Source organism: Mustela putorius, unplaced genomic scaffold, assembly GCF_011764305.1.
Source record: "Mustela putorius furo isolate JIRA1106 unplaced genomic scaffold, ASM1176430v1.1 tig00003899_pilon_pilon_pilon, whole genome shotgun sequence".
NCBI lineage: Eukaryota > Metazoa > Chordata > Mammalia > Carnivora > Mustelidae > Mustela > Mustela putorius.
Genome location: NW_025422048.1, coordinates 171,044 through 185,915, shown reverse-complemented (window position 1 = coordinate 185,915; position 14,872 = coordinate 171,044). Strand labels below are relative to the sequence as shown.

At 38.7% G+C, this 14,872-nt stretch overlaps 1 protein-coding gene across 2 annotated transcripts in view; it reads right to left on the bottom strand.

The window, feature by feature from the left end:
- Positions 1 to 14,872, bottom strand: part of CLIC2 (chloride intracellular channel 2) — a 37,188-nt gene that overhangs the window by 15,546 nt on the left and 6,770 nt on the right. Inside the window, exon 1 of one of the 2 annotated variants that reach the window (XM_004779285.3) lies at positions 10,503 to 10,933. The exons of the other annotated variant lie outside the window; for it this stretch is intronic. Coding sequence (XP_004779342.1) covers positions 10,503 to 10,535 — 33 coding nt within the window. The 5' untranslated portion in view covers positions 10,536 to 10,933. Of the gene's footprint in view, positions 1 to 10,502; positions 10,934 to 14,872 lie in introns of those variants that run through there. 2 annotated transcript variants of the gene reach the window in all.

The following is a 14,872-nucleotide window of genomic DNA, read 5'->3' as shown; positions in this document are numbered from 1 at the left end:
GTCACTATTTGCAGATAGTGACAAAAAACTAATAGAACTAATAAATGAATTCAGCAAAGATGCAAGATACAAAATTATTATACAGAAATCTGTTGCATTTCTATACATCAATAATATAGTAACAGAAATAGAAATTAAGAAAACAATCCCATTTACAATTGCATGAGAAAAAAACTATTTGGGATACTTGGGTGGCTCAGTTAGTTGAGTGTCCAACTTTTGATTTCAGCTCAGATCTTGATCTCAGGGTCATGAGTTCAAGCCCCATGTTGGGCTCCATCCTGGGTGTGGAGCCTACTTAAAAAAAATACCTGGGAGTAAATTTCACAAGGAGTTGAATGACCTGTACTCTGAAAATTATAAGACACTGATGAAAGAAATTTAAGATAACATAAACAAATGGAAAGATATATTGTACTCATAGATTGGCAGAATTAATATTGTTAGAATTTGTTAAAATATCTATAGTATGCAAAGCAATCTACAGATACAATGCAATTGCTATCAAATGCTAATGGTATTCTTCACAGAACTGGCACAAATAATTGTAAAATTTGTAGGGAATCACAGAAGACCCTGAATAGCCAAAGGAATCTTGAGAAAGAACAGAGCCACAGGTATCATGTTCCTACTTCAAAGTATACTACAAGACTATACTAATCAATATAAGAATAGACACATAGATCAATGGTCTATGTGGTCAATCATTCTGGTCAAGATAGCCCAGAAATAAATCCATGCTTATATGGTTAGTAAATCTATGTCAAAAGAGGCAGGAATATCCAATGGGGAAAAAGCAGTCATTTCAATGAATTGTGCCGGGAAAACTGGACAGCTAAAAAATGCAACGGAATGAAACTGGACCACTTCTTTTTCGCTCCATACACAAAAATAAACTCAAAATGGATTAAAGGCCTAAATGTAGGAGTTAAAACCATAAAATTCCTAGATGAAAACACAGGCAATAATCTCTTGGACATCAGCTTTAGCAACGTATTTATGGCTATGTCTCCTGAGGCAAGAGAAACAAGCAAAAATAAGCTATTGGGACTACACCAAAATGAAAAGCTTTTGCACAGCAAAAGAAACTTCTAATGAAACAAAAATACAACATTCTGAATGAGAAAAAATATTTGCAAATAATATAACTCATTAGGGGATAATATCCAAAATATGTTAAGAACTTATACAATTGGGGCGCCTGAGTGGCTCAGTTGGTTAAGCATGTATTTTAGGCTCAGGTCAGGATCCCAGAGTCCCGGGATTGAGCTCCTTGCTCAGCGGGGAGCCTGCTTCTCCCTCTGCCCCTCACCCTGCTTGTGCTCCCTCTCTTGCTCCCTCACTCCTTCGTGCATGCTCTCTCTCTCAAATTAATAAATAAAATCTAAAAAAGATTTGTACAACTGAACACCAAAAAGTCCTGAATAATCTGATTAAAATGAAGACTTAATAGATATTTCTCCAAAGACGACATCCAGATGGCCAAAAGATACATGAAAAGATCCTCAACGTCACTCATCATCAGGAAAATGCAAATCAAACCCACAATGATAGATTCCCTTCACACAAGTCAGAATGGCTAGTATCAGGAAGATAAGAAATAACAGAGTATTACCCAGAGAAAATGAAAACACTAATTTGAAAAGATATATGAACCCTACATTTACTGAATCACTATTTACAATAACCAAAATATGAAAGCAACCCCAGTGTCTATCAATAGATGAATGGAATATTACTTGGCATAAAAAAGGAATGAGATTTTGTCATTTGTGACAACATGGGTGGACCTAGAAGATCTTATGGTAAGTGAAAAAAGTCAGACAGAGAAAGACAAATACCATCTGGTTTCAGTTATATGTGGAATCTAAAATGCAAAACAGTAAGGAAACAAACAAAAACCCCAAACAAACTCAATCTCTAAATATAGAGAACAAACTACTGGTTGCCAGAGGGGCAGTGGGTGGCAGTAGGCAAAATAGACAAAGAATTAAGAGGCAAGAACTTTCAGTTATAAAGCAAATAAGTCAAGGAGATGAAAAGTACAGCATAGGGAATATACTCAATAATATTGTAATAATGTTGCTTGGTGACAGAAGTCAACTACACTTATGATGGGCACTCAGTAATGTATAGAATTGCTCAATAAATATGTTGTATACCTAAAACTAATATAACATTATATGTTAACTATACTTCAATAGTAAGAAAAATAATGGTGAAAAATACAGAGCATCTTTTGCTAACTGACTGAAAACAACATAATTCTCTGCATTGAACTTTTATGTATACTTTGAGTTTATGTATGGCCCCCTACTCTTCACTCATCCATTTACTCTCCCAATAAAGTCTTACTGAACAAATAATGTATTTAAAATAGATCAAAGGGGCGCCTGGGTGGCTCAGTGGGTTAAGGCCTCTGCCTTCTGCTTGGGTCGTGGTCTGGGGTCCTGGGATCGAGCCCCGCATCGGGCTCTCACTCAGCGGGGAGCTTGCTTCCCTCTCTCTCTCTGCCTTCCTCTCTGCCTACTTGGGATCTCTCTCTCTCTGTCAAATAAATAAATAAAAATATTTTAAAAAATAGATCAGATATTCCATATACATATACAATATACATTATATATAACAGATACTAAAAAAATAATCTTCCAAATTAACTTACTTTTAAACTGAGATAAAATCTTTGAAGGAAAGATGGATGTGCATGTTATGAGAAAAACACAATCTATATGGGGTCTGTTAAGACAGGCTTTTCTGAGGAAGTGGCAATTGATCTCAGTTCAAAGAATAAGAGTTAACTAGGTGAATAGGCATAAAGAAGGCATTCTAAACAGCAATTAGCATATCCAAAAGCCTTGAAACTTGCTTGAGCATGGCATTATAAGGAACTGAAAGAAGGTCAATTGGCTGGGATTCAGAAAGTGAAGAAGAGAAAAGAAAAATTCAATAAATTGAGCTACATGAAAGCTAAAATCTGCTTTTCATAAGAACTGTAAAGAAAACAAAAAATGTTTGTATCCAAAATATAGAAAATATATGAATAAAGAACTCTTAAAACTCAATGACAAACTATCTAACTTAAAAATGAGCACAAGATTTAAACACTGTATGAAAGAGACATGAAAAAATGCTCAACATCATTAGTCAACAGGGAAATGAAAATTAAAAGCACAGGATACTACTACACACACATTGGAATAGTTGAAATTAAAAAGACTGACCATACCAAGTATCACCAGGAATTTGGAGCAATTAGAACTGATACACTGTGGTTGGGAGTGTAAAATGGTACAAGTGGTTTATAAAGAGTTTGTCAAAGTTAAAAATGTACCTACCATATGACCCATTAATTTTAATTCTAGGTATTTATCCAAGAGAAGTGAAAGCATATGGCCATAGAAAGACTTGTACATGAATGTTTATAGCAACTTTATTCATAGTAGCCAAAAAACTGGAAATAACCCAAATACCCTTCAGCAATAGAAAAGAATGAGATATTGATGCACATAACAATATGGTAAATCTCCAAAGTAATTACACTGAGTGAAAGAAGCCAAACAAAAGTACATACTGTACAATTCAATCTATAGAAAATCCTAGAAAATACAAATCAATGTATCGTGACAGAAGGTAGATAAGTGATCTGGTAGGGAGTAGTGGGCTACAGTGGGGGAAAACTGACTGCAAAGTAACACAAGGAAACTTTCTGAGGTAATAGATATATTGTATATTTTGATTGGGTTCGTGGTTGCATGTGCATATGTATTTGTCAAAAGTCACTGGATGAGGGGCGCCTGGGTGGCTCAGTGGGTTAAGCCGCTGCCTTCGGCTCAGGTCATGATCTCAGAGTCCTGGGATCGAGTCCCGCATCGGGCGCTCTGCTCATTGGAGAGCCTGCTTCCCTCTCTCTCTCTCTGCCTGCCTCTCCATCTACTTGTGATTTCTCTCTGTCAAATAAATACATAAAATCTTTAAATATAGAAATTTCCTTTAAAAAAAAAAGTCACTGGATGATACACTTAAAATAGGTGCATTTTATTTTATGTAAATTATATATCAATAAAGTGCATTAAAATATAAAATTTCAAAAAGTAGATTAATCCCCCTATAGTATCATGCAGGGGTTGCAAAAGTTTCAGCGACAAGGTTAGGATGTGACAATGGAAGGGGAAGAACAAGATCAGTGGAAGAAGTCAAGGATATGAGAGGCTAGAGTACAGGAAGAATCATCTATGTAGATATTGAAATCACCAAGAATTATGATAGGAATAGTGTTGGAGAGAGTGACAATGATCCAGAAGCTAAAACACTCAAGGAATAGGGGAGAGTGACCTGGACGACTACTATAACCAGGAAGGGTAGAGGGTGGTTTAGACTGATTTTATGAGACTCAACCTAGATATTTCTTTGTATGGGGGAGGTAGAATGGACTGGAAGCAGGAATGGGGAGCAAGGATACGTAAAGGGTACCTACCTTATTTCCAGGCTCAATGGTGAGAAAAATGAGGAAGAAAAGGTAGCCACTTCTTCTGAGGGCTCATGTGAAATCCTGCCTTTAGACTTCAATCTTAACATGTCACAAAATGGATTCCTTTCTTTTTATTTACTCCACTCACTGACCTACTCTTTCTGTAGGGCTCCTGATCCTGCACATGACACTGCTATCTGCTATGGACTGAAGTGTACTCTTCCAGAATCCTATTTTGAAACCCTAACCTTCAATGTGATAGTATTTGGAGGCCAGGCCTTTGGGAAGTTAATTAGGTTTATATGACCTCATGAGAATGGGGCCCTCATGATGGGATTAAGTCCTTTATAAGAAGAGACCAGGAAGCTTTCTTTCTTCTCTCCTCCTCTTCTCTCTGCCCACCATGCAAGACACTGAGAAAGCAATCATCTATAAGCCAGGAAAAGATTTCTTACCAGAACCTGACCACACTGGCACCTTGATCTTGAACATCCAGCCTATAGAACTAAATATCTGTTGTGCAAGCCACCAAGTCTCTGCTTTTTGTTATGACAGCCTGAGAAGACAAGACACTATCTACTGAGTTGCCCAAATTAGAAACTTGAGGGTAATCCTTCTGCTTCATTCCCAAATTGAATTCAACACTAATTCTTGTCAGTTTTACCTATAAATATCTACAAATACATTTAGTTATTTCATTTGCCGTGGCTATTACATCATTCATTCATTCAATATTTATTTGATGCTTACTATCTGTTCAACAGTGCTAGGTGCTAGCTACCCAAGTCCAAGCCATCAACATATCTCATCTATTGGACTCACTGATTTATTTATTTATTTAGTTCTGCTTTTGCTTTAGTCTGTAAAAGAAAGTAAAGTGTACTTTTTACCTTAAAGCTGCTCTGATTTGTTATTTCTAGCAATATTAAGGTCCCAGAAAGCCTGGGCAAAATCCCAATTCTTTGGACAAAATTTTCTTTTCTTGACAATGAGCACAACAGAGGAAATGACCTTTACTGTTGTTCTTTTGTGATGTCAGGGAGTGAAGAGCTATAGGAAGAGGTACCCAACCTTGGCAGCTGTGTTTCTTTTGTAACGGAAGTCAAACTAAGGATCCAATCAGAACTGGGGCTAGTGAGGAGAATCATGATTATGGGTGGGAGGCAGGAAGAAGACGGAGTCTGAGAATAGATACAGCAGGAAGGGTGGATTGCCTTTGGCGAAAGGAAAGGCAAAACACTGCGATGTGGGGGGAATGCAGTCAAGTTTTACAGGAAAACTCAGGTTTTTTTTTTCCTGTTAACAATATGATGATTTAAAGTGCCATCACAGAAAATTTTAGAATGTAAATTCCCTAGCCTGATTGATGAATTACCACCTCTTAAGTATGTATAGCTGGCAAAAACAGGATGTGATCATTCACAAAAACAACTTTTCTCTTTTTGTTTGTGATATGTTTCTGAAGATGAAAAGTAATATGTCACAATATCTGACATTTATTGAGTGTTTACTATGTTAACAACTACAGTGTTTTATATATTTGTCTTATTTAATCCTCACAGTGAAGATGATCCCATGAGGTAGGTTCTGTTAATACTCGTGTTCTTCAGGTAACGAAAATGAGGCCCAGAGAACTGACTTGTTAAAGTTAGAACTTTCTCTTGTAGCAGGCCTAGGACTGTCTACTCTGTAACCCAAACTCTTAAACACTGTTTCTACCATCTAATAGTTTTGTTGTATAAAAAAAACAGTTTTTATGATAGTCTTTATGATAGTTCTAAGAGAGTTTGAAAATGGTCTGAAAATTCAGAGAAAGGTATGATCTCTTTTTTCTTTTCCACTTTTGTTTTTTTCAACTTTTGTTGTTGTTGTTAGGGTTAGGGTCTGTGCCTTGTATTTTGCTGTTCAGAGACCCCTCCAGAGAATAAAATCCCACACTTCTGCTGGGGTTAGGGTTAAGGTTAGGGGCTAAGAATTAGGGGTTAGGTTAGGGCTTGGGTATATGCCTGGTATTTCACCACTCAGAGATCTCTTCAGAAGGTTAGGGTTAGGGTTAGTTTTAGGGTTAGGGGTTATGGTTATGGGTTATGGGTTATGGATTAGGGTTAGAGTTAGGGTTAGGATATGTGTCAGGTATCCTGCCATTCAGAGACCTTTCCTAATAATTAAACCCCACACTTCTGCTGGGATGAGAATAAACATCGCCATCATTTATCAAGCTGAGGCAAGGAGAGGATTGGGGGCTCTAGATACTCTTTACACAGATACTGAATTTATGTTTGTTTTTATCCCTACCTTCACACCCATCTTCAGAAATATTACCAATTCTTTTTTTTTTTTTTTAGAGAGACAGAGACAGGGACAGAGAGAATCTTAAGTAGGTTTCATGTCCAGTGTGGAGCCCAATGTGGGGCTCAGTCTCACAATCCTGAGACCATGACCTGAGCCAAAATCAAGAGTCAGATGCTCAACCAACTGAGCCACCCAGTTGCCCCAATACTACCAATTTTTAAATGTTTGGGGTAATCTCTAGGAAAACTAGGCTGCTTCTCAGCATTTCTTATCATGTGTTCAGTAAGCATTTTTCTCAGGTCAAGGGTTAGGGCTAGGGTATGCGCCTGGAATTTTGCAGTTCAAGAACTCACCAGAGAATATAACCCCAGACTTCTTCTGGGCTTGGGTTTAGTGTTATGGTTATATTATATGCCTGGTATTTTGCAGTTCAGAGACCTCTCCAGAGTGTTAGGATTAGTGTTAGTATTACAGTTAGGGTCAATTTTAGGGATTAGGTTTAGGGATTAGTGCTTACAGGTTAGGATTAGGGTTAGGGTATATGCCTGGTATTTTCCAAATCAGAGACATCACCAGAGGACAAAATCCCAGATTTTTGCTAGTGTAAGTGTAAGGGTTGGGGCCAGAGTTTGATTTAAAGTTTGTTTTAAGGTTAGGGTATGTGACTGGTATTTTCAGTATAGAGACCTCTCCAGAGGGTTAGGGTGTACTGTTAAGGGTTAGTGTTAGGGTTTTGGTGAGAGTTAGCATTTGGGTCAGGGTTAGTGTTAGGGTTAGGGTTAAACTTGGGGTTAGGGTTTAGGGCTTACCAGTCAGGGATTAGGGTATGTGCCTGATATCCTCCAGTTCAAAGATCTCTCCTGAGAATAAACTCTGTGATTTTGGGTTTGGAATAAACATGGCAACCATCTACCAGTTGAGACAAGGAGGGTATATGAGACTTTACATTTGAGTTAGATGTTCCATTGATTTTTCTGTTTTTATCTCTACCTTCACACCCCCATTTTCAGTAGTACTACCAATTCTTAAAAGTTTGGGGTCTTCTCCAGGATAATTAGAATGTTTCTCAGTTTTTCTTGTTGTGTGTTCAATAAGCCACTTTCTCAAATCAGAGTTTAGAGTTACGGTAGGGTTAGTTATGTGCCTGGTTTTTTTCAGTCCAGAGACCCATCCAGTGGGTTAAAGTTAGGGTTAGAGGTTAGGGGTTTGGGTTTAAGGTATGAGATAAAATGGGTTTGATACATTCAGAATTTTGGCAGAAATGTTAAGTTCTATAACTTTATGTAAAAATCTTTAGTTTAGAGTGTTTGGTAGAGATCACAAAATCTACTTATCAATGAGCAACAAACCAGTAAGATAAAATCTGCATTTAGAGAAAATAAAATGTATGTTAGAAAGTCTTTTGTTCTTAGTTCATAGTTAAAAATCTTGCCCAAGTTATTCAGTATTGAAAGACAATGTTTTCACTGATTACATTAAAACACGTAGGTGGTGTGTTATAAATTTTTTTGTTTTAGGATGATACAAATTCTTAATTGTGACAGGAAAGTCCTTAATCTCTTGTAGGTATCTCATCAGTGATATGGGAAAGAAGTTGTGGTAGGGTTTTAAGCGCAGCCAGAGGTAGCTGGGGAAATCATAGACTCTTTTAATCTTTAGAAAGAATCAGCTGGATCTATAATTAGATACCATTGATAAAGAGTAGTGCTTTTTAAACTCACTCTTTAACATTTTTCCTTTCTCTCAATCCTTATGTCCCATCTCCATATTTTGTGTGAAAGTTCTAGAGATCTATGGAATACATCTTAAAGCAAAGCAAAACAAATACCTGCACCAGATGATACTCAGTGTTCTTTCAGAAAATCTATAATTTGTATCATTGTCATTAGATAACATTGAAAGGATTCCACCTGATGAAATTCTGGAAAAATTTACTAAAAGGTTTGCCAAATTGAAAACAGTTGAATAAGATTAGATGTATTTATTTTAAATAATTAGAATCCTAACCTTGCCATTCACTAGCTATGTGACCCTGGACAAAGTTACTTAGATATTCTTTGTTCTATTTTCTGTATCCATAATTAGAATTAATAATAACCCACTTAACACAATGCCTGACATATAGTAAGTACTCAACAGATGATTAGTTATTTTAACCTGAAAGTTATTATTTAATTCAACATTTGTTCCTTCAGTGTGTGAGTCACTAACAACTCCTGTCCAGATTAATACCCAAATATGGGTATTCTATGAAGATGAACACATAGATAAATGCCGACAACTAGGTAGGGGTGTTTGATTGGATTGAATGAGTAGTTTAGACTAAAGGAACACTTTAGTTTGTCTGTGAAAAGACATGACTTCTGGTTTGAAATTGGTAGATGTAAAAAGCCAGTTAGGAAATCAAAGCTTATTAATATTGTGTCTGAGCAGTCACATGTTTTGCTAAAATCCAGAGATAAGAGAAGTAGCTCTTATGCTCCACAGTCCAACACTTACTTGGATTATTTTGCTATGTAGGAATTCAAGAATCACTCTATAATTTTGAAAGGGCAGGTTGAATATGTCCTTTGTGTATATATGTGACCACTTGTTAAATATTTTTAAATGATTGTGAAAGTATTACTTTGGCTAACAGATGTTTAAACTAACATTTCATAAAAACATACCTTATTTCATGTCTTTGTAAGTCATCAATAGATGTGGTTTTAGAGGCAAGTTACTTAAACTTTATTGCCTTCGCTTAATTACCTAGAGATGAGCACAATATTACTATAATGACAAGTACTACTACCGTTACTCCTAGTCATGATACTACTTCTAATAGTACTATTAATGTAAGTTATTAGGACTAAATGAGGTAATATATAAAAATATGTGTAATATATGTGAAGTGCTTAGATATGAGAGTTTATTATGATTATTATCATTCTGGACACTTCTAAAAGTCAAGGAAAATATAGAAGAAAAAATAATTAATATAAACAAAGTTTTAGGAAACTGTAATTTCTACTTGTAATAACCTATACAAAAATTATTATTTTTCTTGATGAGTTAATTTAGAAACACATGTTCATTTCTCCTGCTTAGGGGTTTTCCAAAGGGCTTTTCTCAAAAGTTAAGGCATTACAAAAAAACCCTAAGGCAGACCATAAAGAGGAAACACAACATTCTAAAATGCGTCTTCCTCATGCAGACTCCTGACTGTTTGCTCCCATAGTGTCCATGTGACTCCACGGTGAGCTTCATCTATTGTGGGAGAATTTTAGAAAGCTCTGTCTGGACTGTGTGCAGGATTGGGGCACCTACCCATTTTTGGTCTTTTCCTTTCCCCATTTAGGCCTTCCAAAACTTATTTCATAAAACACAGATTGCAAAGCTAGAAAACCCCTAAGGATCATTTGGTCAGGTTTGTTCAGTACAGATGAAGAAACAAAGGTCCAGAGAAAAGGAGAGATTTGCCCAAAGTTACACAGGAAGCCGCCAAGAATATAATTTAGTTGTTCAAACTAGCAACCAGTCTAGTGCTCTTTCCACAATATATCTTTGCCTTTTTTCAAAAAATATGTTTTCCTGTTGTCATCTAAGAACAGCCATTCATATATCAACTACTTACAGGAGGAATATAATTACAAAATTATATCTTATCTCTAGCCCAAATATTGACTTATTTTTAGAATTTAAGGCACAGTGTCAAGAAATAATACATTACATATGCAATTATTATAGCTAGAAAACGTACCTTTACAAAAAGCTCAATTTCAGGATCTGCCATCTTTCCGTTTTTACCACCAGTTGTCAGTACCCTGTCTCTTGCAGAGTTCACAGTACTTGTGCACTATTTTCTTCCAGTTTTGTCCGAAGGCTCGGATAAAGCTTTTGCTTTAAGAGGAGAGTCCAGCTTGGAGTAGACTGAGTCAGAGCTGGGGCCAGTCTCTCTTCTCAAGAGGTGGGGTGCAGAGAATTCTAGATTGTTGAGAGCAGTTCTTGGATTTGTTTTCCTTCTTCCTCTTGACTTAACATTCGAATCAAGGAGGAGCTGAAGGGCTGTGTGTAAACTGGCTGGCTACAAAGGTGGGGGTGTTTCCAGAAAGACTTCAATGCCATGAGTCAGCATAGGAAAAACACATACACACAAATACACACATGCAGTGCTGGCTTCTATATATCAAGCAGACCAGATGTTCTCTAGAGCCTCCCTTTGAGTCCTGGGCTTCATGCCCAGAACATGGCCTCTTATTGCTGTTCCTGTAAACTGACAGCAGCAAAAAGCTTTTCCAGGAAAAGGGCCAGAAAAGACTTGAGTTGTATCATTGAAAAGGATGTTTATCTAATAATATTGTCTAAAAGGGGGTTAAAAAATTGTACTTCATCAAATGTCTCCACCCCAATGCTACTGCTCACACAGCCAGATTTCCCTTCCGAATTATAACTTTCACTTCTCTTCGGTAACCAGGGAATCTTTGCTGGGTTTGTCGAGTCCAGAACTGTTGGGGTGGGAAGTGGCACCCTTTGCATGCCCCATCCCATTCTCATTTCTGGGAAATCTGCACTGGGACAGAGCACTTCCTGGTTTGGGTATCTGCAGAAGCCAGAAGCCGTTCTGGATCTCTGCTTGTCGCCCCTGGGAGAAACAGTAAAATACGCAGAGTGACCCTTGGAGCCCATAGTGTTGCTGGCAGTGGTACTTTTTGCCTGCGGGCATGAGGGTGGGGGCAGGGGCCGGATCCACAGGCCTCGGTGGTGCGAAAAGTCTCTCTGGGGTGGAAGCCCAAGTGAACAGAGGTCCACCAGCTGGGTGCCATCGTGACCCTGTTTAGACGACACCAAACGGGGGGCCATACAGTCTGCCACTGCGCTCCCCTAGAGGACTCGCAGGATGACAGGCTCTTGGCCAAACGCGGCCTGCGCCACACCTGCAGGTTCCAGGCAAGGGGTGCCTGGTAGGGAGGAGGGGGTCCTTCTGGGCACGGGACCTGGTGATTTTCCAAACTGTTGACAACTGAGAGGGAAACGGTGATAGACTTCTGCTGAGCCGACCTCGAGGGTGACTTTAGGACCGGCTGCTTGGCAGGCACCGATGAATGCTCTGTTTGGCCGCATTTCTACTCTATTCATTTATTCTCTCACTCCAAAGACAATCAATGAATGCTTGCCCTGTGCCAGCATGCTGACCCACTCACGGAGATTAGCGGCGAGGAAAGACAGTAAGTTTGGGAGGAGAACAGGAACTCCACTTTAAGCACGCTGACTCGGGGGCATCTTCTCTCCTCCTGATTCCCACTAGAGAGTCCATTCAAAATCTTGCCACTTCTGCTTCCTGAATATTGTTAAACCCATCCGCTTCTCTTGGCCCCCACGGCCACTCCAGACTGAGCCAGCAACATGGTTTTGTATGCATCTACTTAAAAAGATTTTTTTATGTGTCATCGAGGGGTCATTCATATACATTCATTTTACCTACATTTTCAGGCATACGACATACTGATTGGACAACTCTGTACTCTACTCCTCAGTACTCACTAGCGCAAGTGGAGTCACCATTCGTCAACGCACAGTGTTATTACAATATTATGGACTCTGTTCCCTGTGCTGTACTTTTCATCTCCGTGGCTTGCTTGTTTAGTGATTTCAAAGATTTTTTTTTTTTTTTCAAAGATCCAAACCATTGCTTGGCCCTCGGCCCTCATGGGAAAACCACCACTCCTTGTCAACACCACAGCAACAAGAACACTGCACAACAGTCCAGGGAGCTCTGTACGACCCCTAACAAGTTGTGGAAGAGATGAGCTTCCTTTTCTTTTCTCTACTACCCAGAGGGTCTTTAAAATTTCTTGTATTGGGACAACCTGGATGCACCTACAGGGTATGGTGTTAACTGAAACAACTCAGACAGAAAAACGAGGACCATACAAATTCCACTTATAGGTGGAATTTAAGTGGAAACAGATTCCGCCTATATGTGGAATCTAAATTAAAAAAAAAAAGAAGTTGAGTGGAAACAGATTCCACTTATGTGTGGAACCTAAATTAAAAAAAAAAGACAAACACAAAAACACTCTTTTTTAAAGGTTTTATTTAAATTCCAGTAGATAACATCAGTGTAATACTAGATTCTCATGTACAATATAGTCATTTAATACTTACAAGGACACCCAGCAGCCATCACTAGCGCCATCTTCAATCCCCGTCACCCATCCAACCCATCCCCCCCAACCACCTCCACTCTGTTAATATCAGTTTGCTCTCTGTAGTTAAGAGTCTCTTTTTTGGGGGCACCTAGATGGCTCAGTGAGTTGGACCTCTGCCTTCGGCTCAGGTCATGGTCTCAGGGTCCTGGGATCGAGCCACCCATCCGGCTCTCTGCTCTGCTCAGCAAGGAGCCTACTTCCCACTCTCTCTCTGCCTGCCTCTCTGCCTACTTGTGATCTCTGTCAAATAAATAAATAAAATCTTAAAAAAAAGTTTAACAACTAAATGAAAATTTAAAGAAAACATTATAAAAATAGCTTAAAACATTAAAAAATAGTCTCTTTTTGTGGGTGCCTGGGTGGCTCAGTCCATTAAGTGTTGACTCTTGATTTCAGCATTGGAATCTATGCTGGATGTGGAGCCTACTTAAAAAAAAAAAAAAAGAGTCTGGGGTGCCTGGGTGGTTCTGTTGGTTAAATGACTGCCTTTTGCTTAGGTCATGATCCCAGGGTCCTGGGATCGAGCCCCGCATTGGGCTCCCTGCTCTGCAGGAAGCCTGCTTCTCCCTCTCCCACTCCCCCTGCCTGTGTTCCCTCTCTCACTGTCTCTCTCTTTGAAATAAATGGATAAGATCTTTTTAAAAAAGAGTCTGTTTTCTTGGTTTTCCTCTGTCTTCCCTTACCTATGATAATTTGTTCTGTTTCTTAAATTCCACATATGAATAGAATCATGTGGCATTTAACTTTCTCTGACTTATTTCATCTAGCATAATACTCACTAGCTCCAACCACATTTTTGCAAATGGCAAGAATTCATTCTTTTTATGACTGAGTAATATTCCATTATATATACATACCACCTCTGCCTTATCCATTTATCAGCTGATGGACATTTGGGCTCTTTTCATAATTTGGGTACTGCTGATAGTGCTGTTGTAAGCATTGGGGTGCATGTATACTTTCAAATCAGTATTTTGTACTCTTTGGGTCAATGCTTAGTAGTGCCATCGCTGGGTCATAGAGTAGTTGTACTTTCAACTTTCCGAGGAACCTCCCTGCTGATACCCACAGCGGCTGCACCAGCTTGCACTCCCACCAACAGTGCAAGAGGATTCCCCTTGCTCCGCATCCTCGCCAGCACCTGTTTCTTCTGTTTTTGAGTTTAGCCACTCTGACAGGTGTGACGTGGTCTCTCATTGTGGTTTTGATTTGCATTTCCCTGGTAATGAGTAATGTTGGGCATCTTTTCATGTGTCTGTTGGCCATCTGGACGTCTCCTTTGGACAAATGTCTGCTCATGTCTTCTTCCAATTTTTAAACTGGATTATTTGTTTTTTGGGTATTTAATTTTATAAGTACTTTATATATTTTTGATACTGACCCTCTATCAGAGATTCAGAGACGTCATTTGCAAACATCTTATTCCTCAGTCTGCCTTTAAATTTTTTGATTGTTTCCTTTGCTGTGCAGAAGCTTTTTTTAAAAAATGAAGTCCCAATAGTTCATTTTTGGTAAAAATAGTTTCTTAATTTCACTTTCAGAATAGTCATATTAGTACATAGAAATACAATTTTTTTTATTTGATAGACAGAGATCATAAGTAGGCAGAGAGGCAGGCAGAGAGAGAAGGGAAAGCAGGCTCCCCGCTGAGCAGAGAGCCCAATGCGGGGCTCAATCCCAGGACCCTGAGATCATGACCTGAGCCGAAGTCAGAGGCCTAAACCACTGAACCACCCAGGCACCCCAGAAATACAATTTTTTTAAGACTCAAAATTGGTCTGTTCTGATGGCAAATTAGGCACTTAGCAGTGACTGTATCCGCCCTGTCCTAGATGAGTGGAAATCCACATTAGTGAGCCTATGCATGACCCCCATCACTACTTTGTTCATGAGCCCATTGGGCAATGGTGGAGGGGCTGGG